Source organism: Cricetulus griseus, chromosome 4 (genome assembly GCF_003668045.3).
Source record: "Cricetulus griseus strain 17A/GY chromosome 4, alternate assembly CriGri-PICRH-1.0, whole genome shotgun sequence".
Classification (NCBI taxonomy): Eukaryota; Metazoa; Chordata; class Mammalia; order Rodentia; family Cricetidae; genus Cricetulus; species Cricetulus griseus.
In genome coordinates this window covers 102,970,759-102,992,957 of record NC_048597.1, presented here as the reverse complement: position 1 = coordinate 102,992,957, position 22,199 = coordinate 102,970,759, and the positions used below count along the sequence as shown (strand labels likewise).

At 48.1% G+C, this 22,199-nt stretch overlaps 1 protein-coding gene across 1 annotated transcript; it reads left to right on the top strand.

Moving 5' to 3' along the window:
- Positions 1 to 8,944: 8,944 nt before the first annotated feature.
- Positions 8,945 to 20,043, top strand: Hpd (4-hydroxyphenylpyruvate dioxygenase). The gene is made up of 11 exons (XM_035444709.1): positions 8,945 to 9,040; positions 9,527 to 9,569; positions 9,716 to 9,798; positions 10,993 to 11,082; positions 12,486 to 12,589; positions 13,722 to 13,799; positions 15,368 to 15,530; positions 15,632 to 15,703; positions 17,429 to 17,551; positions 19,588 to 19,704; positions 19,781 to 20,043. Exons 1-11 carry the CDS (start codon positions 8,960 to 8,962, stop codon positions 19,889 to 19,891), a joined length of 1,065 nt encoding a protein of 354 aa, XP_035300600.1. The 5' UTR covers positions 8,945 to 8,959; the 3' UTR covers positions 19,892 to 20,043.
- Positions 20,044 to 22,199: the final 2,156 nt, after the last annotated feature.

Genomic DNA, 22,199 nt, shown 5'->3' with positions numbered 1-22,199 from the left:
GATACCTGTACACACACACACACACACACACACACACACACACACACACACACACACACACACACACAATTAGATTTTAAATTTATAGCTGGGAATAGTAAAGTTCAATGGCACAGTGCTTGCATTACATATGTGATGACCTAGGTTCAATACCTATTATGACAAAAATAAGAAGACTCAGGGCTGGAGAGATCGCTCAGTGGTTAAAAATACTGGCTGCCCTTCCAGAGGACCCAAGTTCAATTCTCAGTATACCCATGGCAGCTCACAACTGTCTGTAACTCAAGTCCCAGGTGCTCCAATGCTGTCTTTTGGCTTCTGAGGATACTGCACACATAAAGACATACACAGCCAAAATATCCATCCACATTAAAAAATAAAATTTATTTTATGCTGTCATTTTATGGACTTAAAAGGACTTAAAAGATTTGGACTCTATCAATGGATTGATCCACTGGCAAAGCAGAGCCTTCATGATCCAAGTACTTCCCCCTAAAACCTCAACTCTACGATACTCGCTTCAAAGACCAAAGCCTTCAGCTTGTAAGCACACTGGGGAGACATTTCATATCCAAACCACAAATGACATCACAGAAATCTGATGGAAGGGGCACCATGACCATCCCCACTTTTCTAACGTGAAATGGAGCTCAGAGAAGTTAAGTGACTGGCCTCAGGATGCTCAGCTGCTAGAGAAGGATGCAGGAACTCTAGCATTTGCCTAGGCAAGGTGATGCACACTCAGAAAGCTGGGGGAAGAGAGTTTGAGGCCAGCCTGGGCTACACACTAGACCCTGTCCCAGGACACAAACAAATTTAAATAAAATAGACCAAAAGAAATTTCTTGTGGTTAAAATATAACATCTATTCTAGAGATGGATGAACTACCAAGTTTGTGTTTGGTGCATGAACATTTGTGTTCCACACTTCTGGAGCTGGAGTTACAGGTGGTTGTAAACCAGGTGATGGGGGTGCTAGAAAATGAACTCAGGTCCTCTGGAAGAACATTTCATGCTCTTAAACACTGAGCAACAGCCCCTTAGGTGGTTCTCCCCATTCCCCATTCCCTAAGACAGGGTTTATTGCCCAGCTGACAGACAATGGTGGTGCACACCTTTAATCCCAGCACTCGGGAGGCAGAGGCAGACGGATCTCTGTGAGTTCAAGGCAGCCTGGTCTATAGAGTGAGTTCCAGGACAGGATCTAAATCAATACAGAGAAACCCTGTCTCGAACTCCCTCCAAAAAAAAAAAAAAAAAAAAAAAAAAAAAAAAAAAAAAAAAAAGACAGGGCTTCTCTGCATTCTTGAAACTCACTCTGTAAACCAGACTGGCCTCAAACTCAGAGCCGCACCTCACTTCTGCCTCCTGAATGCTGGGATTAAATGTGTGAGTCACCATACCCAGCTCCTTAGGTGGGTTTTGACTGATTCTCTTTGTTGCTTTAAATAAAATTCTTTTCTTTTTTAAAGGTAAGTCTTAGATAGGGTTTCTATTGCTGTGAAGAGATAACCATCACCATGGCAACTCTTTTTTTTTTTTTTTGGTGTGTTGTGTGTGTGTGTGTGTGTGTGTGTGTGTGTGTGTGTGTGTACAGTGTTCTTCTGCCCACATGTATCCCTGCAGACCTGAGGAGGGCATCAGATCTCATTACAGATGGCTGTGAGCCACCATGTGATTGCTGGAAATTGAACTTGGGTCCTCTGGAAGAGCAGACAGTGATCTTACCCTCTGAGCCATCTCTCCAGCTCCCATGGCAACTCTTATAAAGGAAAACATTCAATTGGGTGTCTTACAGTTCACAGGTTTAGTCCATTATCGTCATGGTGTGGAATGGTGGTGTGCAGGAAGACATGGTGTTGGAGAAATAGCTGAGATAATAGCAGGTAACGGGAAGTGAACTGACTCACTAGACATGCCTTGAGTATACATGAGATCTCAAATCCCACTTCCACAGTGACACACTTCTTCCAACAAGGCCACACCTCCTAATAGTGCCACTCTCTTCAGGGGGCATTTTCTTTCAAACCACCACAATAAGATCTTGCTGTGTCTTCTTGCCTCAGCCTCCAAGGGCTGGGATTGCAGACATGAACCACCGCATGCTGATGAAACATTTCTGTTTCATGTCTCTAGAGTACATGATTTAATTACCCTGCTTTGTTGGGGATGAGGGGACAGAGTTCATGTGGCTGAGGATAACCTTTAACTCCTGAATCTCCTGCCTCTGCCTCTGGATTTCTGGGATTACAGACATGTGGCATCACTGTGCAATGCTGGGATTCAAACCAAGGGCTTCACGCAACCTAAGAAAGCCCTCTACCAACTGAGCCGCATGCTGGGTCCTAATTCTCTTCTTTATAAAATGAAGGGGAAATGGCTGTTCTGCTGTCTACCATTCAGCTTTGATACTTCATCTCATACCCAAGACTTGGTCTTTCAGGATATCAATAGGCTATTTCCTAAAACGGGCATCACACGTTTGACAAGCCCAGGTACACTAGCAATGACATGGAGCTGGGCAAGAAAAGTAATGATGGCTGGGGGGATATGTAAAACACTTGCTGAGCAGGTATGAGACCTGAGCTTGGATCCCCAGAAGCCATAGGGGATCTTAACCTCAGCGCTGGTACAGCCAGACAGGAAACTCCATAGTGGCTCATGATCCAGCTAGCTAGGCTTACAACCTAGGAAAGCCATTATTTCTCAAATAAGATGGATAGCAAGAACAGACACTGGAATTTATCCTCTGACTATGTGCACATGCCATGGAGAGAGTGGGATTCCCCACACACACACACATACACAAAGATGAAAGGAAGGGAAGGGAGGGAAAGAAACATGATTTGAATTGTGGGTGTAGCTCATTGTTATAATTTCTTTTTCTCCCACCCCCTCCCACCTTTGTTTTTCGAGACAGGGTTTCTCTGTGTAGCTTTGGAGGCTGTCCTGGAACTCACTCTGAAGACCAGGCTGGCCTGGAACTCACAGAGATCCGCCTGCCTCTGCCTCCCGAGTGCTGGGATTAAAGGCGTGTGCCAACACTCCCCGGCTTCATTTTTCTTTTTTAAGCATATGTACTTACTTTTATTTACTTACTTATTTGGATGTGTGTGGGTGCTCATGTACCACAGCGTGAGTGCAGAGGTCAGAGGACAACTTGTGGGAGCAGGTGCTTTCCTTCCAACCACGTAGATGGGAAGGTCTGAACTCCCGGTCACCAGGTTTGGTGACAAGTGCCTTTACCTAGTGAGCCATCTCATCACCCAGTGGTAGAATTTTGAATGATGCCTGCTCTGTGGGAAAGCTTAGCAGGTCCTCAAACTGGAAAAACACTTTCCCAGAGTGCACCAAGTCCTGGTTTCCATTTCCCACACTATGTGTGTGTGTCAGCCCATTCGGGTTTATGTGCACTGTATGCATGCAGGAGATTTCAGAGGCCGCGGAGGGTGTCAGCTCCTCAAAAAACTGGAATTAGAGACAGTTGTGAGCTGCAAAGTGGGTGATGGGAATTGTCCTCTGCAAGAGAAGCACATGCTCTTAACCGCTGAACCATCTCTCCAGCCCTCATCTCATGCACTTAAAAAAACAAAACAAAGGCTAGAGAGATGGCTCAGCGGTTAAGAGCACTGACTGTTCTTCCAGAGGTCCTGAGTTCAATCCCCAGCAACCACATGGTGGCTCACAACCACCTTGAATAAGATCTGGTGCCCTCTGCTGGCATGCAAGCAGAAGACTGTATATATAATAAATAAGTAAAATCTAAAAACAAACAAACAAACAAAGCAGAGTCTATGTACAACCAACCTAGAAAATCCCCAAATATATTACATTGAATGAAAAAGCATATTCACAAGCCTGCATACTGTGAGATCTATCCACACGCTATTCTGGAAAAGGCAAGAGTGGACAGCCCGTTGCATGCATGTAGTGCACATATATACATGCAGTCACACAAGCATATATATAAAACTAACTAAATAAATAGTAAATAAATAGGGGTCTTTTAAGCATTGCACTTAAAAGAGTGGTCATGGGGCATGGGGCTAGAGCAGGACTGGAGTGGGAAAAGTATGTGGGGACATATTGTGGTCACAGAGTTGTTTTTGTCATGACTGCTGTGATAGTACCATAACTGCATGTGTTTTTGAGGTTCACAGAGCTGTGCGCTAAAAAGGCTGAATTTCAACGCATGAAATTATGTTTCTGTCAATATGACTCCCCAAGCCATATTTACAAGACTGTCAAGACATGCAAATTGTAATGGCAATCGCATGGGTATGATTTGTTGCAGAAACAGCAAGAGCAATCAAGTGGGAAATCCTGGAGACATCAGCCCGATATGCCAGGGAAGACAGAGGTCAGCTGTCTGTAAGTCTGAGATCTGATAGACTCAGACATACTTGCAGACAAAATACCAACACACATAAAATAAAAATAAGTAAGTTATTTTTTAAAATATCATCAAGCAGCTCAGAGTCCTTGGCAAGTTTGGTGCTATGTAAAATTCCTATCAACTGCAAGCACAAAATTAAAACCACCCATAAACAGTGTGTGTGGTGGTTTTTTGTTTTTTTGTTTTACATGAATGGTAACATGTTACATACATTGTTCTGTGCCTTTAAAAACAAGTTGGGTGGTGGCAGCCCATGCCTTTAATCCCAGCACTGGGGGGCAGAGGCACAGGGGTATCTCTGAGTTCAAGACCAGCCTGGTCTATAGAGTGAGTTCCAGAATGGTCAGGGCTACAACAGAGAAACCCTGTCTTGAAAAACCAAAAACACCAACAAACCAAAAGCAAAAGCAACATATATCCTGAAACTCTTTCCCCATCACTACATAGAAGCTCATTAATTCATGCTCTCTCTCTTTTCCTCCCTCCCTGGCTTCCTCTCCCTTCCATTCTTGCTTATTGGTTCTGTGGGTGGAACCCATTCTCTACCACTAAGCTGTACCCCCAGCTTCAGACTGAATAAACCAAAATGTTTGGTAATGGTCAACCACTTTTGTCATTTTCAAGAAAGACGGAAACCTTCCTGGAGCCCAGGATCCTGGGTACCAGAAAAGGCCCCTTGTATCTGAGGTCCTGCTCTGGGAGCTCTTTCTGTACTGTGGGGTGTGACTCAGGGTGAATCATAGAAGCCTGTCTGTCTGTCTGTCTGTCTGGTTGATTGGTTAGTTGTTTTGAGACAGAGTTCTTATGTAGCCTAGGCTAGCCTTGAATTCCTGCTTCTACCCCCAAGTACTGAGATAGCTGGCATGAGCCACAGCACCACCTTTAGGAGCCTATTTAAAAGCTGGGTAGTGGTGTTGCACACCTTTAATCCCAGCACTCAGAAGGCAGAGGCAGGTGGATCTCTGGGAGTTCAGAGCCAGCCTGGCCTACAGAACTAGTTCCAGGACAGCCAAATCTACAAAGAAACCCCATCTATATCTCTGTATATAGATATATAGATATATATAATTTTCATAAGTTTCTTGGGCAATGCTTCCAGAACCTACCCCTTAGCACGGTGTGGCATCAAGAGCAGAATGGTCACATCTCAACCACCACTAATCTGATGTCAAACAGAGCCCACCTAGAGCACGTAGTATGAGGAAGGGAAAAGGGGGTTCCAGAAGCTAAATCCTGAGAGTCTCCTCCCTAGACTCTGCCCAACGATGGACAAGCACCTGGTAGCATATGTAGAATATGATTGAGAACCAGCATGTTTCTGGAAGTAAGGGCCAGAGGGGAGGAGAGACCCAGGCACCACCTGTGCCCAGCTGAGCCAGACACCTGCCACTCAGCCTTGTGAACCCCAAGGCTGCTCATGACGTGCTTGCTGGATTCAGGACAAGCTGGTCTTGTGCCTAGGCTAGAAGCCAGGTCCAGTTCCAGCAGCAGGGGGTTGAGCTGATCACAGCAAACAAAGGACAAGATGTTCCTACTGGCCAGGGCAGGGTAATAGTGGATGGCCTTCTCCCCCAATGGAACCTTCTTTGGGTCAGAGGAGTAGAGTCACCCAGGAGAGGCAAGAATAAGGAAGCAAGACCACCTCTCCTGCCTTCTTAGCCTCCCCAGATTTAAATCTACAGAGATTTAACAATGGGAAAATGATATCTGGAGGGGTTGGTAAGATTCAATTTCAGAATCAAATAGGCTAGAGATTGGTTCTCTGTTCCCACCAGCTGGGCAACCTCTAAGATGTATTTACTCCATTTCCACATCTGTGTGTGTGTGTGTGTGTGTGTGTGTGTGTGTGTGTGTGTGTGTGTGTGGTATACATGTGTGATGTACATGTATGATATGCTGGTGTGTGCATTTCCATGTGGTGGTCAGAGGACAATCACAGGTGTTGTTCCTCAGGTACTGTTCACCCTGTTCCTGCTTTTTGAGTTGGAGCCTCTGAATGGCCTGGAACTCATCGTGTTGACTAGGCTGACTGCCTGTCTCCATCTTCCCATTGCTGAGATTAAAAGAACACACAACCCACATACTTGTGGGTTCATGAACTCAACCTAGGCCCTCATGCTTACCAAGCAAGTACTTTGCCAAGAGTGACCTCTCTGGCCCAGTCTCCCCATTTCACTGGCAGGGAAAACAAAATACCCTTCATTTTTGGGAGGGCAGGGGTTGAGACAGGGTCTCACTGTGAAGCCTTAGCTATCCTGGAACATAATCTGTAGACCAGGCTGGCCTCAAATGCACAGGGATCACCTGCCTCTGCCTCCCAAGTGCTGGGATAAATGGCGTGCGCCACTAACGCCTGGTGTTACAACACATTTTTTGAAGTGTTGGCCCTGGACTTAGAGTATTCTGGTTCATCCAGCCACTTGTCAATTACATTGTCAAAACCTGAGCCCTCAACCAGGCTCTCCATCATCAAACAGCAAAAAGAGATTTTTAGGCCCTGGTGTGGAACCAGAGTGAAGATGGGGGGGTATTGTCCTAGAACCCTTGGGTAAATACCAGCTATTGTCACTTCATCTTCCTATAAAAGAAGACCCAAAGATTTAAATGAAGGGTCCTGGGCCCTTCTCCCTTCAAGAGTCATCAGTTCTTCCCTCCCAGCATCCCATGGTGCTAAGAGCTGGGGGCAGGGATAAAGTCATAACCTCCGCTCTAATAAATACTTAAGTCATAGCAAGGACGAGGGGCCCTACATACCTCCGTTCTTAAAGCAGTGTAACTAATTACAAACACAAATAGAGCCATATCATGCTCCAGGTCACATTCCAAAGATTACATGCCATCTGATGGATCCCCCTCATATTATCCATCACCCCCCATCACCACCGTTTTTCTGAGACAAAGGTCTCATTGTATATCCCTGGCTTGGCTGGCTAAGCACTCATTATGTAAACCAGGCTGGACTTGAACTGTGGGAATCCTCGTGCCTGATCTGTAGAACTCGGATTATAGACATGTGTCACCACACCTGGCCATTGTTCCTGTTTTCCAGAAAAAGAAACTGTGGTTCCTGTGCTTGGGGACTTTCCTCAGCAAAGCCAGGATATAAACCCCCTACACCCATGCCTCTAGTGACCATGGAACACAACCATTCACCCTAAACATAATCTACACATTTGCTTTGCAAACTGGGTTTCAACCAACCCCAACAACTCAGCTGATCCCTCCTGAATCAGATGGCCTCTGCACTTAAGCTGGCCTTGCTTTCAGAGCTTCCAATCCAGATAGCAAAGAGCATGGTCCCAAACCCGGGTCCTAGAGAGAACGTGCTCTTGGCTTCTTGCCCTGGTTCTGCTCTGGCCAGGGAGCCGTAGCAATGTCACTCACTCTGAGTCGCACCTCTGCCCTGCCCCTGTGAAACCAGGACTGACTCAGGGGTTCCCAAGCCTAGGAGCTCTCAGGGCTCGCTCAGCTCTCCACCCCCAGAAAGGCCAGGCCAGGGGCGGGCCCTGCCTTTGCCTGGTGGTAAATACACTGTCCCAGGCTTTTTGTCCTAGTTTTCCTCACCACTACAGCTGTGACCACTATCAACCATGGTAAGTCTGTCTGGGCCAAGGGGGTAGCCGGAGGTGCCAACCCATGGTGACTCTTCAAGAAGTCCCTGCATCATAACTTCACATTGTGCTTTTTCCTTTTCCTGCTAGACCACCTACACCAACAAAGGACCAAAGGTAAGCAGGGGACAAACGGAGGCCCTTGGCCTAGGAGGGGAACAAAGTGTCAAAGAGTAGAGGAGGAAGGATGCCCGTGAGTGTGGGGTATCCTCAAGCTTGTCCCCATCCCCTCTAACTGACCAAGCTGGACTCAATGGCGGCTTCCCAAAGAACCCTTTGGAAATGCCTGCCGAGCTCTTAAACCTGTTCAAATTCTTTCTAAGTCCACCTGACACCCATGCTGTTCCCACATAAGCTCATTTCCGTCCGAGTACCCTGGGCAGGCCTCCTGTGGGGGCATCCCAATCTGAGCCCTCTAACAAGAAGTGTCCTTGGAGGCTAGACAAAGATGGAGGTGGTGGGTGACATTTTCCTAAATTCTGGGATTGAGGCTGGAGAGAGGTGGCAAGAGAACCACCTTGGTTCTCATCCAGAATTCAGCCTCCTCCCTCTTCCGTCCTGCAGCCTGAGAGAGGCCGGTTCCTCCATTTCCACTCTGTGACCTTCTGGGTTGGCAACGCCAAGCAGGTAGAAAGGCTGGAGGGGGCAGAGGGCAGGCCAGAGGGCCTCCTTAAGGGGGTGGTCTCTGCTGGAACTGGGATTGGCTACCGTGAGGGGAGGATCCAGGCCAGGCTACAGCTGGCACTTTGGATCCTCGTTACACAATCAGAGCCATAGACCTTTCAGAGGGAGGGGGGTTGCCTTTCTCTCCGGGAGGGGGTGTCTCCAAATGAGGAACAAGAGGGCAGACAGAAGACTGGGGCTCCCTGCTAGGGATCTCCAGGGTTGGCCCCACACGCCTCTGAGCCCCTTGCCACTGTGCCATCCAGGCTGCCTCCTTCTACTGCAACAAGATGGGCTTCGAACCTCTGGCCTACAGGGGCCTGGAGACTGGCTCCCGGGAGGTGGTTAGCCACGTCATCAAGCAAGGGAAAGTGAGTACACACCCAGGTGTCTTGGTGTGGAGGGTTCCAGTGTGTCCTGCATGGGGTATGCTATCATTTCAGGACACACACCCAGCCAGTTTCAAGATGCATGGCAAAGCTGCCACTGACTCATAACCCAGGCAATGGGATCTTCTTGGTTTCATGTCCTTTTCAAACTGGCCTAGCATTGGTCCCATAGAAACTCTAAAAACCTGGGATGTTAGAGAAGGGAGTTGAAGTGGTCTCTGGTCCATGGGATCTTTGGAGTCCCACAGGCACTGACCACTGAGGGCCCAGTGTGTGGCTACCATGTGGGAAAGCCCCCAGCTCTGAGGACCAGCTGAGGCAAGAAGGAGCTGGAACACATGGTCCAGGGATTCTGTATGGTTGAGCCTTGTGCCCCATAAGGGGTGCCATACAGTAGGCGGGGAAGATGGAGGGCCTGCAGTTTGCCTTCTCCATACCACCCAATCCCATCCCTTGTCCACTTTTTAGATTGTGTTTGTTTTCTGTTCTGCTCTCAACCCCTGGAACAAAGGTGAGGAGCATCACAAGGGGTGGCAGCAAGGCTCTGCCAGTTGGATCAGGGCATGGGATGGGGCAAGGGTGAGGCTGGAACCTAGAAGGCTGGGGCTGGGGTAGGGACTGGGAATTCCACTGCCTGTATTCTCCGGCTGGCCACAGAGATGGGCGACCACTTGGTGAAACACGGAGATGGGGTGAAGGACATCGCATTTGAAGTGGAGGACTGTGATCACATTGTGCAGGTGAGAAGCACCTGGATGGATAGAGCAAGCCTCTGCCACCAGGACCCCACCAGTCAGGCTGGATGCTAGGGGAACAAGCAGTGAGCAACATGTACCCCATCCTTGACCGTGTGTCTGCTCTCTGTGCCTCTTGTCCACACCTACGAAATGGGGATAATCATAGCCTCCCTGAAAGGTTGGAAAGAAAATGGATTAAAATGGTTATATCTGGCCCATGGAGTTTTCCAGAGGCAGCCACGGTGCTGAATACCCTGAGCCTCAGAGGGAAGATCAGGAGTTCAAAGTTATCCTCAGCTACCTCGAGAGTTCGAGGCAAGCCTAAGCTACATGAGACTCTCCTTGAAAAAGAGTTTCCTTGTTTATGGGTTGGGCTCGGTGGTGGTACAGCAATTGCCTAAGCACTGAATGAAAGAAAATGGGAGCTTAGAGGTTCAGCAAGTGGCAGTGTGATTTTGAGTGCACGACTTAACTTCTCTGTACTAGTTACTTCGTCTACAGAATGGAGAGGACAATGCCACCTCTGTGTAATGTTACTGCCAGAACAGGAGAGATTAACCCCTAGGATAGTGCCTGGTCTGTGACAGGAACACTTGTAACGAGTGAGCTCCTGCTAAGAAAATGTGTGAGCCTGGTGTTCAAGGCATTCGGCACAGGGTCTGACACACTAGGTGTTCAATTAACGGCAGTTCACATTTTGCTATGTGACCACTCGTCTTCTAGGAGCAGAAACCAAGGACTGGAGAGAGGGCTGGTTCAAAGAGTCAGTTGGAGCTGGGCATTGCTGGCACATGCTTTAATTCCAGCACTCGGGAGGCAGAAGCAGGTGGATCTCTGTGAGTTCCAGGACAGCCTGGTCTACAGAGCGAGTTCCAGGACAACCTCCAAAACAATACAGAGAAACCCTGTCTCAAAAAAACAAAAGAAAAAAAAAAAAGTCAGTTGGTAGAGGCAGGGCAGACAAGCACGCTTGCTTGCTTTGTCTCCTTATAAGCACAACCTGGAGCCTGGACCTGTCTCTCTCTGCCTGCCACACAGGCATGAGGCATAGTTCTGGAGGATCCAGCTGAAGGTAGTTAGCTAGGTGTCCCTGCTTACATTAGGACTACACAGCATTAGTCTTACAGCAGGAGCAGCACAAAATGTCTCTGGGAGGCTCCAACCCTCACCATTCTCCCGACTTGGTCTCCCATATAGAAAGCCCGGGAACGGGGAGCCAAAATTGTGAGGGAACCCTGGGTGGAAGAAGACAAGTTCGGGAAGGTGAAGTTCGCTGTGCTACAGACGGTGAGTGAACTCTGACGGCCCACTCCCACTGTAGTAGGAACCCACTGAGACACCAGGTCACACACCCCAAGTCACCCATTATACCACATACCCACATGCCTCAGAGTGGAGCCTTCCTCAAGACTGACCTTTATCAGTGGCTGCTGGGAGCTACCAGGCATCCTCATCCTCTGCAGTGGGAAGTGACAGTGTGCAGGGTATAAGCTCCAGCAGAGGTGGGGACTTTAAAAAGGGGGGAGCAGGGGGCTGGAGAGATGGCTCAGAGGTTAAGAGCACTGACTGCTCTTCCAGAGGTCTGGAGTTCCATTCCCAGCAACCACATGGTGGCTCACACCCATCTGTATGAGATCTGGCGCCCTCTTCTGTCCTGCAGGCACACATGCAGGCAGAACACTGTATACATAATAAATAAATAAATAAATAAATAAATAAATAAATAAATAAATAAAGTCTTAGAAGAAAAGGGGGGCAGTGGTGTCTGAGGAAGCCATCCCCCACACTAGCTTGGTGTGTCTGAGCAAACCTCTCTATCTGCCGCACTGCTGACATGAGCAGAACTGAAATGGGACCTCCCATGTGACCTGGGCACATACTGAGCCTCCTCATGCCTCAGTCTCCTCAGCAACGACTCCTTGTATGTCTGGAAATCGCCTGGAGGACAATGACAGTCTCTACAGGGACAGCAAGCCTGTGCAGCCCTCCTGTTATCAGGAGACCCAGGCAGCCACAAGTCCCACTTCCTTCTGTTATATGAAATTTAAAGTTTGCTAAAATTGGTCTGGTGAGAAAGGCCTGTGATCTCAGCCTCTGGCAGGCTAAGGCAGGAGGATCACAAATTCCAGGCACGCAGGCTCAAATCCAGCCTGAGCAATTTAGTGAGATTCTGTCTCAAAAATCTAAAAAGTGGAAAAGAGGGCGGGGTCTGCAGAGATGAGCTGGTGCAGCAGGTAAAGAGTGCTTGCTGTGCAAATGTCAGGAGTGAGTTTAGATCTCTAGCACCTAGATAAAAAGCCAAGCACAGTGGGGCCTGGGGATGTAGTTTGGTGGCAGAGCACTTGCCTAGCTTATGTAAGAACCTAGGTTCAATCCCCAGCACTGGGGAGGGAGGGGGGAGCCAGGCACAGCAATACATACCTGTGATGCCAGCATTTAGGGTTAGGGGTAGACACAGAAAAATCCCTGGAACTTAATGGCCAGTAAGCCTAGACTCAATCTCAAACATAAATAAAGCCATGAAGAAGACAACCAAATCCCTGTGTCACAGTTTCTGGACCTACAGGCAGACTGGCAAAGACACTACCAAACAAAAGGCAGATATCCATGCATTCCAGAAAGATTCACCCACCAAGTCAGGTTGGGAGGGTAGGGGCTTCTCCCTGACTCCATCTACTTCCCACCCCCAGTATGGAGATACCACACACACCTTGGTGGAGAAGATCAACTACACTGGCCGTTTCTTACCTGGATTTGAGGCCCCAACATACAAGGACACCCTACTTCCAAAACTGTGAGTGCTCCTTGGTGTAGGACTAGTAGAAAGCTATGCCCCCTTTCCACGCTGTGGAGTGGGCTTCTCTGGTGGACTTGACCATCTGGAGGCATCTGTTGGGGAACTGGCACCTAGCCGTGGCATAGAAGATGAAGGCCTGGGCTCCCGGCCAGACTTTCTGGGTTTACATCCCAGCTCCGTCATTTCCTGGTCAGCATTTAGCCTTGTACAGGAGCTCCACTTTATGCTTCTGTTTCTTCATCATAAGATGGGGATGGGGCTTGGGGGCTGGAGAGATGGGTCAGAGGTTAAAAGCACTGGCTGTTCTTCCAGAGGTCCTGAGCTCAACTCCCAGTAACCACATGGTGAATAACAACCATCTGTAATGAGATCTGGTGCCCTCTTGTGACATGCAGGCATGCATGCAGGCAGAATGCTGTACACTTAATAATAAATAAATAAAATCTTTTTTGTTTGGCTTTTTCAAGACAAGGTTTCTCAGTTAATAGCTCTAGCTGCCCTGGAACTAGCTCTGTAGACCAGGCTGGCCTTGAATTCACAGAGATCTGCCTGTCTCTGCCTTCCAAGTGCTAGGATTAAAGGTATGCACACCTAGGGCCTGGCTTTTTTTTTTTTTAAGTTTAAGTGTATTGGTGTTTTGTCTGCATGTATGTCTGGGTGAGAGTGTTGAGTCTCCTGGAAATGGAGTTCTAGACAGGAGGGCGCTGTCTGTGGTTGCTGGGAATTGAACCTGGGTGCTCCGAAAGAACAGTCAATGTTCCTAACTGCTGAGCCATCTCTCCAGCCCAATAAATAAAATATTTTTTAAAAAATGGGAAAGGGGTGGTGGTGCATGCCTTTAATCCCAGCACTTGAGAGGCAGAAACGGGCAGATATCTGTAAGTCCAAGCCCATCCTGGTCTACATAGTGAGTTCCACAACAGTCAGGACAACACACAATGGGACCCTGTCTCAAAAAAAAAAAAAAAAAAAAAAAAAAAAAAAAAAAAAAAAAAGGGATGTTAACAGCTGTTGAGTTAACTGTGCAGGACCTGCTACATAAATGTGAGTTACTAGAGTTCTTGAAGGGTTTGTGTGTGTGTGGGGGGGGGGGTCTAGTCTTCTCATCACCCAACACCTTCCCTCTTAGACCCAGATGCAACCTCGAGATCATCGACCATATTGTAGGCAACCAACCCGACCAGGAAATGGTCTCTGCCTCGGAATGGTGAGTCCCTGGCCTACCTCTACAGCAGGAGGCAGGCCCTCTGGTCAGATCTACTTATTTATTTTTTACTTGTGCTTATGTATGAGGACACACACATCCCACAGCACATGTGTGGAGGCCAGAGAACAATTGACAAGAGTTGATTCTCTGCTTTCATCCACCCAGTTCCCAGCGATGGACCCCATCAGGTTTGGTGGCAAATGCCTTCATTCACTGAGTGCTCTCACAAGCCCCCTCCCCCCATCTCTCCAGTTCTTTAACTAAAGTGGAAAATAGGGTACAGGTAGTGGAAGGCTAAACTGAGATTACAGATTCAGCATTCACTGTGAAACCCTCACCTTTATCAAGGAGTGCCGATACCTATCTGAGTCTGTCTATGTATTATTTATTTATTATTATTGCACAAGGTCACTACAGGGGAGGGGATGGAGAGGGGACAGACCTGCACATGAGGAAGATAAAGTCAAAGCCACTTACTTACATATTATTTATTGTTTGGTTCTTTGAGACAGGGTGTCTTTATATATCCCAGGCTGTCCTGGAACTCACTGTGTAGACCAGGCTGGCCTCCAACTCAAGAGATCCACCTGCCTCTGCCTCCCCAGTGCTGGGATTAAAGGCGTGCTCCACCTGGCGACATTAAGCTATTTAACCTGGGACATTCCCATGGCCTAGCTGAGCTAGCTACAAAAGCACTCTGTCAAGGTAGCAGGCTTTTTTGGTCTGACAACCCCCAAATCATGACACAGAGACTTATTAATCATGAAAGCTTGGCTTTAGCTTATGCTTGTTTCTAACTATATTTTTTGGTGGGGGGTTTCAAGACAGGGTTTCTCTGTGTAGCTTTGGAGCCTGTCCTGGCACTCACTCTGTAGACCAGGCTGGCCTCGAACTCACAGAGATCCCAAGTTATGGGATTAAAGGCGTGCGCCACCAATGCCCCAGCGCCTAACTACTCTTATAACTTAAATGAACCCCTTTTTTCCTTCCTTCCTTCCTTCCTCCCTTCCTTTCTTTCTCTGAATCCATTCGTATTAAATCCACATGCTTCATGTGACTCGTAGCTGTCACCGCTCCTCCTGCATGTCCTACTTCCTCTGGCTGGTGATGCCACCTTTCTTATTCCTTCTGTCCCCGGAAGTCCCACCTAACTTCTTCCTGCCTAGCCATTGGCCTGGCTCTTTATTAAACCAATCACAGCAACACATCTTCACACAGGGCAAAGGAATATTCCACAACACCACTAAGCTACAGCCCAGCTCTTCAAACTCTCAGTGCCAGTTAAATGAGTTTGGGGAGGACATTCGAGCAATAGAATTGCACCAACATCACCCTCATCCAAATGAGAAGCAAACTCCTGAACCTCATTGGCTTCCCGTCTATATTTTGTTACAAGACCCTTCCCATCCTCTTGGAAGAGAATTATCAAAAGAACAAATCTATGATGTGTGACATCACAGTTTGTGAAGCCTGCTTAAGGGGCTTATGTTCACTGGTGGAAATGGGACGACAGTAAGTGAGACTGGGCAGGCACTCAAGGGGTGTGTCCTCTGGCCGCCATTCTGCAGGTACCTGAAAAACCTGCAGTTCCACCGTTTCTGGTCTGTGGATGACACTCAGGTGCACACAGAATACAGCTCTCTGCGCTCCATCGTGGTGGCCAACTATGAGGAGTCCATCAAGATGCCCATTAATGAGCCAGCGCCGGGCAAGAAGAAGTCTCAGATTCAGGTGGGAAAGAACAGGGAGGGAGGTTTGAGGGCTCTTGTGGGGTAGAGGTCTGAGTGACAGGACAAACAGTCGTGGTCTCTTCTCTTGTTCTCTTCCTCTAGGAATATGTGGACTATAATGGGGGTGCCGGGGTCCAGCACATTGCTCTCAAGACAGAAGACATCATCACAACGGTTAGATCCCTGTTCCTGGCCTGTATGCCCCCTCTATCTTTCCTGGAACAGTCTCTGCCAAATAGAGTAGGAGGGGTGGTGGCAGTTCTCCATGTGGATGACAAGGCTTTCCTTCCAGATCATGCAACTCACAGAGCTACCCTTGAACAATGCTATGGAAGAGTTCATTCTGCAGAAAAATCCAGTCCCAAGTATAAGAAAGCCTGGGCTCCAGTCCCAATTTACTGTGTGCCCCGGGGATTCAGGTGCCCTATCTGGGCTTCAATGTGCCTCACTCTGAAAATAAGACTATTAGCCGGGCAGTAGTGGTATACACCTTTAATCCCACCACTTGGGAGGCAGAGGGAGGCAGATCTCTGAGTTCGAGGCCAGCCTGGTCTACAGAGTGAGTCCCAGGACAACCAAGGCTACACAGAGAAACGTGTCTCAAAAAACCAAAATAATAATAATAATATTAGACTATTAGATCACTTACGTCCTTTCAGCCAAATAAGCATGCTTTGCCTGTGGGTGTAGCCTTCAAGGAGGCCAGAGCCTATCTAGTCCTTAAGGGTGGTCTAGTTCAGAAGTGGCCCAAAGGATGGACAACAGGTTGGTGTAAGAGCTGTGGACAAAAGCTAGGAAGTGAGAGAGAATAGGGTGGTCAAGGAAGGTGTCCTAGTCAGAGTCTCTGTTGTTTGATGGAACACCATGACCAAAGCAGCTTCAGAAGGGAAGGGTGCATTCGGCTCACATTTCCACATCACAGTTCATCACTGAAGGATGTCAAGACAGGAACTTAAGCAGGGCAGGAACCTGGAGGCAGCAGCTGATACAGAGGCCATGGAGGGGTGCTGCTTACTGACTTGCTCCTCATGGCTTGCTCAGCCTGCTTTCTTATGGAATCCAGGACCACCAGCCCAGGGATGGCACCATCCACCATGGGCTGGACCCTCCAACACCAATCACTAATTAAGAAAATGTCCTACAGGCTTGCTTTCAGCCCAATCTTAGAGGCATTTTCTTAATTGAGGCTCCCTCGTCTCTGATGAGGAGGGAGTATATCAAGTTGACGTAAACTAGCCTAGACAGAGGGCCATGTGGAGGGGGAGGTGTTTGAGAAGAGATGATTAGAGAAACCCCAGACAGAAAGGACCACCAAGACGAAGATGAGAAAGCCAGGAAGGTTGCAGAAACAGTGAGAAGTGCGTGGCTGGGACAGAATGAGGTGTGGGAATGGGAACAGATGGTAAAGGCCATGGATGATGGGACCTTGAATTTTGGTTTTTTGAGACAGGGTTTCTCTGTGTAGCTTTGCAGCCTATCCTGGCACTCGCTCTTGTAGACCAGGCTGACCTCGAACTCACAGAGATCCACCTGCCTCTGCCTCCCAAGTGCTGGGTTAAAGGGGTGCGCCACCAACGCCTGGCCGGGATCTTGAATTTTGACTCTGACATGTGACATCATTGTGGAAGTGACACACTTGGTTAATATCTACCTAAATCATCCAGCTGCTATGCTGTAACAAACACAGATATCTCCCTGCCTCAGCTTCACTAGCAGTACCGAGAGGTGGGCGCAGAGCATGCATTCTGTGAGAGCAGTCATGGCTATTCTGTGGAGCTCAGACAGACATAGTAGGTCACATGGCACCCTGACAGAGGAGCTTGGACAGGGACCCTGCCACCTCCTGCACTGTCAGCCCCTCCTGGCAAACAGGATGACCTTGACCCTGCTATGTGACAGATCCGCCACTTGAGGGAGCGAGGCATGGAGTTCTTGGCGGTCCCGTCTTCTTACTACAAGCTGCTGCGGGAGAATCTCAAGACAGCCAAGATCCAGGTGAAGGAGAGCTTGGACGTGCTAGAGGTGAGGCCGGGCCCACGCTTAGAAGAACATGAACCCTGAGTCCACTGGGCCACACACAGTGAAAACCCAGATTAGATCCCACCCAGCACACTGGGGTGAGGGAATGGGGGTGTCAGAGACAAGTGGCAGAGTTGGCATCATGCAGAGAATGAAAACAGACCCACCTGAGGTGGCTTTACAGAGAATAGCCATGGAAGGTCTCTCCGAGTTGACGACTTTAGCTGAAATCTATGTGAGAAGGTTCTGGCCACACCAAGGGCTGGGGAGTGGGGGGGGGAGGATGGAGGGAGGGAGGGATAGAAGAGAGAGAGAGAGAGAGAGAGAGAGAGAGAGAGAGAGAGAGGAAACACATGCAAAGGTCCCAAAGTAGGCCCAGTCTCCAAGTGTGTGAGGGACAGAAAAAAGGCTACATTTGAAGTGTGATGGAGGCCAGGCAGGTTGGCAGGGGCCAGTTTTTTGGTGGTGGATGTTTTGTTTTGTTTTCCAAGACAGGGTTTCTCTGTGTAGCCCTGGCTGTCCTGGAACTCGCTCTGTAGACCAGGCTGGCCCGGAACTCAAAGATCTGCTTGTCTCTGCCTCCTGGGTGCTGGGATTAAAGGCGTGTGCTACCACTGCCAAGCGTCTTTATATTTTTATAACTTTAAAAATTTTCATCTCTCCCCCTCTCTCTCTGTCTCTGTGGTATGTACATGTATGTGCACACTTGCATGTATGAGCCACACTTGTGTGGTGCATGAGAACATGTGGAGGCCTGAAGTTGATGCTGGAAATCATCCCCATCACTTCTCTGCCTTATTCCCTGAGGCAGGGGCTCTCAATCAAACCCAGAGCTTACTGATGTGACTTTTTTGGCTTTCTTTTTTTCTTTCTTAGGATTTGTGGGGTTTTTTTGTTTGTTTGTTTGTTTGTTTGTTTGTTTGTTTTGAGACAGAGAAACCATATCTCAAAAATAAAACAAAACAAAAACCAAGCAACCACAAAAAAAAAATGTGGGTTTTTTGTTTTGTTTTAATGTGTTGTGTGTGTCTGCATGTGGGTATTTGCACATGAAGGTGGCCACAGAGGTTGGGATTACAGGTGGTTGTGAACTGCCTGATGTGGGTGTGCTCTTAACTGTTTCTCCAGCCCCATAGTCCATGCCTATGCAATACTTGATCCCTTTCATGTATGAATAGCATCCCATTGTGTGTCTAAATCACATTTTGATTATGCTCTCATCAGTTGGCAGCTGTGAGTTGTTCTGTGTTTTGACTGTCACACGGCTAACGCTTCTGGGGACTTGTGTATACAAGGTTTTGCAAAGATATTTCCTCTCAAGTCTCTCTCTCTCTTTTTGGTTTTTTGAGACAGGGTTTCTCTGTGGCTTTGGAGGCTGTCCTGGAACTAGGTCTTGTAGACCAGGCTGGTCTTGAACTCACAGAGATCCACCTGCCTCTGCCTCCCTAGTGCTGGGATTAAAGGCAGGCGCCACCAACGCCCGGCTCAAGTGTCTTGTGTATATGGGAGTCTAACCATCCGACGCATGAAAATATGTTTAAGAAATTCACTTTGTGTTTACTGTGCTTGTGGATGTGTATGGCACAAACGTAGGGAATCAATTCTCTCTTTCCACTATGTGGATTCCTGGGACTGATCTCAGGTGGTTAGCTCGGTAGCAAGTGCTGTTATCCACTGAGCCATTTCTGGAGCAGAAGACATGTTTAACGTTCTGAGAAACTCCTGGGTTTTTTTTCCAAAGTGGATATGGCATATTACATTCTCATCGGCAACACAGAAGAGAGTTCCAGTTTCCACCGAATGACATCTGATGGGGGCTATGGGAGAATAGGGAGATAGGAGGCCAGACCCCAAGCAGGAGTGGGCATGGGGGTGGCTAGGGAAGGATAGTCTGCAGACACATTTGGAGGAAGCTGAAACTACTGGAGAAAGAGGCCTTTACTGGTGGTGCAGGAACATTCGAACTTTCTAAAGATCCCATAAGGGTCCTACAAAGGCGGGTGGGGCATTCCTCTAACAGAGCCCACTCTCCCTCCCAGGAGCTGAAAATCCTGGTAGACTACGATGAGAAAGGCTACCTCCTGCAGATCTTCACCAAGCCCATGCAGGACCGGCCCACACTCTTCCTGGAAGTCATCCAGCGCCGCAACCATCAGGTAATGCCGCACTCAATGGGTGTAGCACAGGCTGCTTGATAGGTCCCCACCTCATTCTTGCCTTCCATCACCTCAGGGGTTCGGAGCAGGCAACTTCAACTCCCTGTTCAAGGCTTTCGAGGAGGAGCAAGCCCTACGGGGCAACCTCACCGACATGGAGACCAACGGGGTGAGGTCAGGAATGTAGGTCCCACTCACACCCAGACGATGCAAGGTGCCGGGTATATATCAATCATCAATCGTCTCCAGCCATCTGAGGGACAACCCCGGGGTTCCACCCACACCCCTCAATTGCAAGGTTCCCTCCTTGCCTGCTCCCTTCCTGATGAGTAAAGAGACCCTCCCAGGTCCAAAACTGTGTCTTGTGTTTGCGCCCGGTGAGTAGTAATGGCATCACTTCGCCGCCAGGTGGGGGACCAAGACCGTTGAGCTGCCTGAGGCTTCAGTGCCGAGCTGCAGGAGCAGGGTGCAAGAACTTTGCTAAGTGGGGACCCTACTGGTAGGACAAACTTGTGGAACTAGGAACAAGAGACAAACATAATAGAGGCAAAGAGATAATACCACTTCAAAGAGCAATAAGTGTGCTAAGACAGTAAGGGGGGTGGTGGAGTTGAGTCCAGTGAATATCTGATCCAGGAAAAGGTCCTAGAAAGAGCAAACCACAGACAAGATCCCAATGGGTTAAAAACCTTTCAAGATGAGCCCTCCTCAGTGTCACAGGAACACATGAAGGGGGTCAAGGGACTTCAGGGGGTGGCATCCTTCCTCAGCAATCACAGAAATCGTACCTGGCCTGTGATAGAACCCCTCAGCTCCTGCCCTGCACCCTGATCGTGGCAGTCACCAGTGCTCCAAGCCCCAGTGCAGCTGAATTTCTCCATGCCTTTGATGAGGCAACTGGGAAAGGAGTTAATCATACATAAGCTACTGGATTTTCTTTTTCCAAAACCCTGGGGTGCAGCTCAGTGGCAGAGCACACCCTGTTGCGCAAGAGGTTCTATTCCCAGTGCTGGGGAAAAACAAAACAAAAATAAAACAAAACAGAGTGGGGTGGACTTTGGTTTCTTTTCTTTTTGCTTTAATCTGACAACCTTCCTGAACACAAATCAACTTAAAACTCACTTTGAGATTTGGGGGCGGGGGTGGGGGATTCTCACTGTGTAGCCCAGGCTGTCCTGGAACTTGCTATGTAGACCAGGCTAGCCTGCTTGCCTCTGCCTCCACCTCCCAGAGGGTTGGGAATCATATGTGTGTGGCACCATGCCATGACAAAACTAGGCACACTTTGATCTCTGTAGGAAAAAAAAAAAAATCTAGGATGGTATTAGTATCATGGAAGAAAATTTCCATAGCTTTCTGTTTTGGTTTTTGTTTCTTCTGATTAGAAGAAATATCAGGGCTTCTAAGATCATGAACTAAGAAGTGGAAAGAATAAATTGGATGCGGTGGTGTATACTTGTAATCCCAGCACTCCAGAGACTGAGGCAGGAGGAGCAGAAGTTCAAGGACAGCTTCAGTGATGTACTGAGACTCACAAAGCAAAACAAAAACAAACAATGTGGGGGAAAAATGAAGAGGATCAGGCTGCAGCCAATGCAAAAACCCTCTCTCCCTGTTTCCATGGCTCATGCAAAAAAAGAAAGTCTCTATCCCAGAAGGCTGTAAACCCATAGTTTGTGGGCCACATCTGGACATATTTTGTCTGTATGATTTCAAACAAATGAGTCAATATTTTTTGTTGTTGTTTTTGGTTTCTCTTCTTTTTCGGTTGTTTTGAGACAGTTGTGTAGCCTGGTCGCCCAGGAACTCTATGTAGACCAGGCTTCCCTGTAACTCAGAAACCTAGCTGCTTCGGCCTCTTGGATGCTAGAATTAAATGCACTGTCATCATGACCTGCTTGAGTCAATATTTTAGGGTTCTGGTTCTTCACAGACACCCTTGTCTTTGGTCTTACCTTGGTACTAATTCATGGACACCTCCATATAACTAACATCCTTCAGTGGACTCGACTGCCAGGGTCACATCCTTCACCAGCTACTTGCTACCTAGGTGTCAGTGCCTGTTGCCTCATCTAGTGACTGGAGAAATATTTATCTCCTAGCACTGCTGTGGCTCTTACATCAAACGTATTTAAAACAGTGGGCAGCACAATGCCATGTACATGGTTTCTTTTCTTTTTTCTTTTTTTCTTTTTTCTTTTTTTTCAGACAGCACCTTAGGATGTAGCCTAGGTTGGTCATGAACTCAAAATCTTCCTGCCTTCCCAGTGCTGGGCTTACAGGCATGAATCACCTTGCCAGGCTTTATGGCCAGGTTTGTTTTGGCTTTTAATTTTTCTTTTATTATTATTGTGTGTGTGGCACACGCATGTGAAAGCAGAGAGCAACTCTCAGGAGCCCGCGCTCTCCTTTCACTGTAGGTTCTGAGGGCTGAACTCACATTATATCCCTCTTAGGTGTTTTGACATCCTGAGCCATCCCCCTGGCCCTGCTTT